The sequence below is a fragment of the Sinocyclocheilus grahami genome, unplaced genomic scaffold (assembly GCF_001515645.1).
Source record: "Sinocyclocheilus grahami isolate Dianchi unplaced genomic scaffold, SAMN03320097.WGS_v1.1 scaffold790.1, whole genome shotgun sequence".
Lineage (NCBI taxonomy): Eukaryota > Metazoa > Chordata > Actinopteri > Cypriniformes > Cyprinidae > Sinocyclocheilus > Sinocyclocheilus grahami.
The window spans coordinates 944,327-946,978 of NW_015505969.1; the positions used below are offsets into that span (position 1 = coordinate 944,327).

General features: G+C 44.7%; 1 protein-coding gene across 1 annotated transcript; it reads left to right on the top strand.

Moving 5' to 3' along the window:
- Positions 1-554: 554 nt before the first annotated feature.
- Positions 555-1,668, top strand: LOC107561744 (luc7-like protein 3). Its single transcript, XM_016246217.1, has 2 exons — positions 555-874; positions 1,599-1,668. The coding sequence occupies exons 1-2, from the start codon at positions 555-557 to the stop codon at positions 1,600-1,602; spliced, it is 324 nt and encodes a 107-aa protein (XP_016101703.1). The 3' UTR covers positions 1,603-1,668.
- The last annotated feature ends 984 nt before the right edge of the window (positions 1,669-2,652 follow it).

Genomic DNA, 2,652 nt, shown 5'->3' on the forward strand with positions numbered 1-2,652 from the left:
TGCACGCTTCAAACAGAACAGTCAATGAAGATGAAGAAGAGAATGATGTGTAGCTCCCGGCGCCGATTTATACTCTAGTCGCACCGGTAGTGACGTCATGGCTGTCGCCGGACAACGAGTTGGTGTTTTTTCAATGTATGCTTCAGACACGGGTCACGACAAGGCGTTCCCCCATAGCGACCCCTAGAGGAAGCAGTTCGAAGTTCCCATGAAAGGGAACTGATGTCATATGCTGTTAATTAGTGTTATTTCAAACAGATATTACAGCACTTTTCTGATTCTTGATTTGTGTGCAGAGCTTTTGTGATGGAGCAGGGCCTGCAAGACAGGGTGACGGCGGCCTTTGTAAAAAAAGAAAATGGGAAAACCTCAAACAAAAATATAAAGTAAGATCATGTTGTTATTTCTAATACAGAAATCAGTTGACATTGTGCTGTTAAAATGACTGCTTTTGTTTTGTTTGTACATTTTTGTAGGATCTCAAATGTCCAGCAACCGGTGTGAGCACTGAGGATGCAGAGCCCACAGCAGCATCTTGGAAGTGGTACAGGGCCATGGATGAAGCAATTGGGTGCAGACCCTCCATCGTTCCACCTGCCCTTGTTGCCTCATCTGGCCCGGATGTTGCTGTGGCCTCTACATCCTCAGTGAGCCCAGCCCCAGACACAGCAAGGGCATCAAGGAAAAGAACCCGGAAATCAATTGAGAATCTGATCAAGGAGATGGAGGAGAGGGAAATGACAAGAGAGCAGGAAGCAGTCGAAAGGGAGGAGAAAAGATGGAGAGAAATGGAGGAGAAGGAGGAGAGACGAGAACGAGACAGACAAGAGCGGGAGGAGAGACGACATGCTGAGGACAGAGAAAGAGAAGAAAGGTGGCGCCGGGAAGCAAGTCAAAGGGAGGAAAGATTACTTCACCTCCTTGAATGTATTGCAAATAAATAATGTATATGTATATTTAAACGTGGATTTTTGTGAAGAACAAACATATGTTTGAAATGAGAATTTAATTTCACACACACACACACACACACACACACACATAAGGGAAGGAAATGAACTCTGCTGGACAATGGCCCTTCATAACCTATGTTGAGACTGTTTGCACAAACCACCTTCACTTGCATTAACTACACATAGTAGCAGTGATTAAAGTTCACCCAAACATACACTATAAACTCATTATTTATTAACTTCATGGTGTTCCATCCCTCTAGTTTTATTTCTGAACATAAAAGGTGATTTTGGTCAAGTATATTCTGTTGGTTTCTGGTCATACAATATTGGCCAATAAAGCCTGACATTTAGAAGCCTCAAAAGCATCAACAAATAGTGTAATGAACAAAAACAGAGGGATCAAACAACATGAAAGTGAGTAAATAATGACTGAATTTATATGTTTGAGTGAACTAATCTTTCAAATAAAAATTGTATGAAATGTATATAAATTTATATAAGCCTGTAGTAGTACCCTAAAGAAATAAACTACTAACTTTCAAAAAAGGCTTTACTTAGGAATACAAATCACATTTATTTTTATGTATGTATTTAGTAGACATTTTTATCCAAAGTGACTTAACCTGTTTTAATCTTTTACAGGTAGTCATGCTCATGGAGAGCAGGCACACAAATGTTTGGAGCGGACACAGCAGCAGCCATATTGTCCCGCAAATGTTCTCCCCCTCTTGGTTCAAGGTTGTGGGGTTCAGGGGGGCCGTCGTCATGATCTTTCTCCACTGGCTCAACGATGTCCCCATTGACAAGAGCGAGATTGTGAAGCACAGCACAGCATGCAACAACCTCAGGCACGAAGACAGGGCTCACCTCTAAGGCCTTGAAGAAAATGGAGCGCCAGTGTGTTTTCATCATGCCAAAGGCTACTATGCTTCGTGCGCGGGAGTGCTTGCTGTTGAAACGAGCCTGCACAGGGTTCTGCACAGGCTGTCTCTATGGGGTGATGAGGCAGATGGGTGCACTCAGACAAGGGTAGCCACCATCCCCGAGGATGAAATTTCCTGCAGGTGGAAATAGGCTGCCGACATATACAGGGCTGTTCCTCAGCACCCTAGAATCGTGCACAGACCCCGGATATCCCACAAAGACATCAAGGAATTTCCCCTGGTGATCGGTGATGGCCTGGAGTTGGATGGAATGAAACAGCTTTCTGTTGTAGTAGCATTGGGAGTTATTTGCTGGAGGTTTAATTCGGATATGACAGCCGTCCATTGCACTGACTGCTCGACTGAAAGCTAGTGACCCAGCTAGCTGTGCAAATCCTGCTCCCACTGCCTCCAGGTCATCACCGGTTGGAAAATAAATCACCCTCCTCAAAATTCCTATGACTGCCTTGCTCACTTTGTGCACAATCCCAAGCACAGAGGATATGGGCATGTCAAAGGTCTGTGACACGACCCTGTAGGATGCTGCATGTGAAAGCCAGTGGAGGAATACGAGGACTTCAATGTCCTTTTCCCACCCAAGGTCAGATTCCAATCTGACTGCTGCAATGAGGAACCCTGATGGATGGCAAAGACAGGCAAAGGTGGGCACGGTGGTCAGCTGCTTGGTCCAAATAAAACCGCAGAATCGGCACAGCTGTGTTGACATGGCAGTAGGATGTGGGGTTCACTGCCTGTAAATATGTGCTGTTATT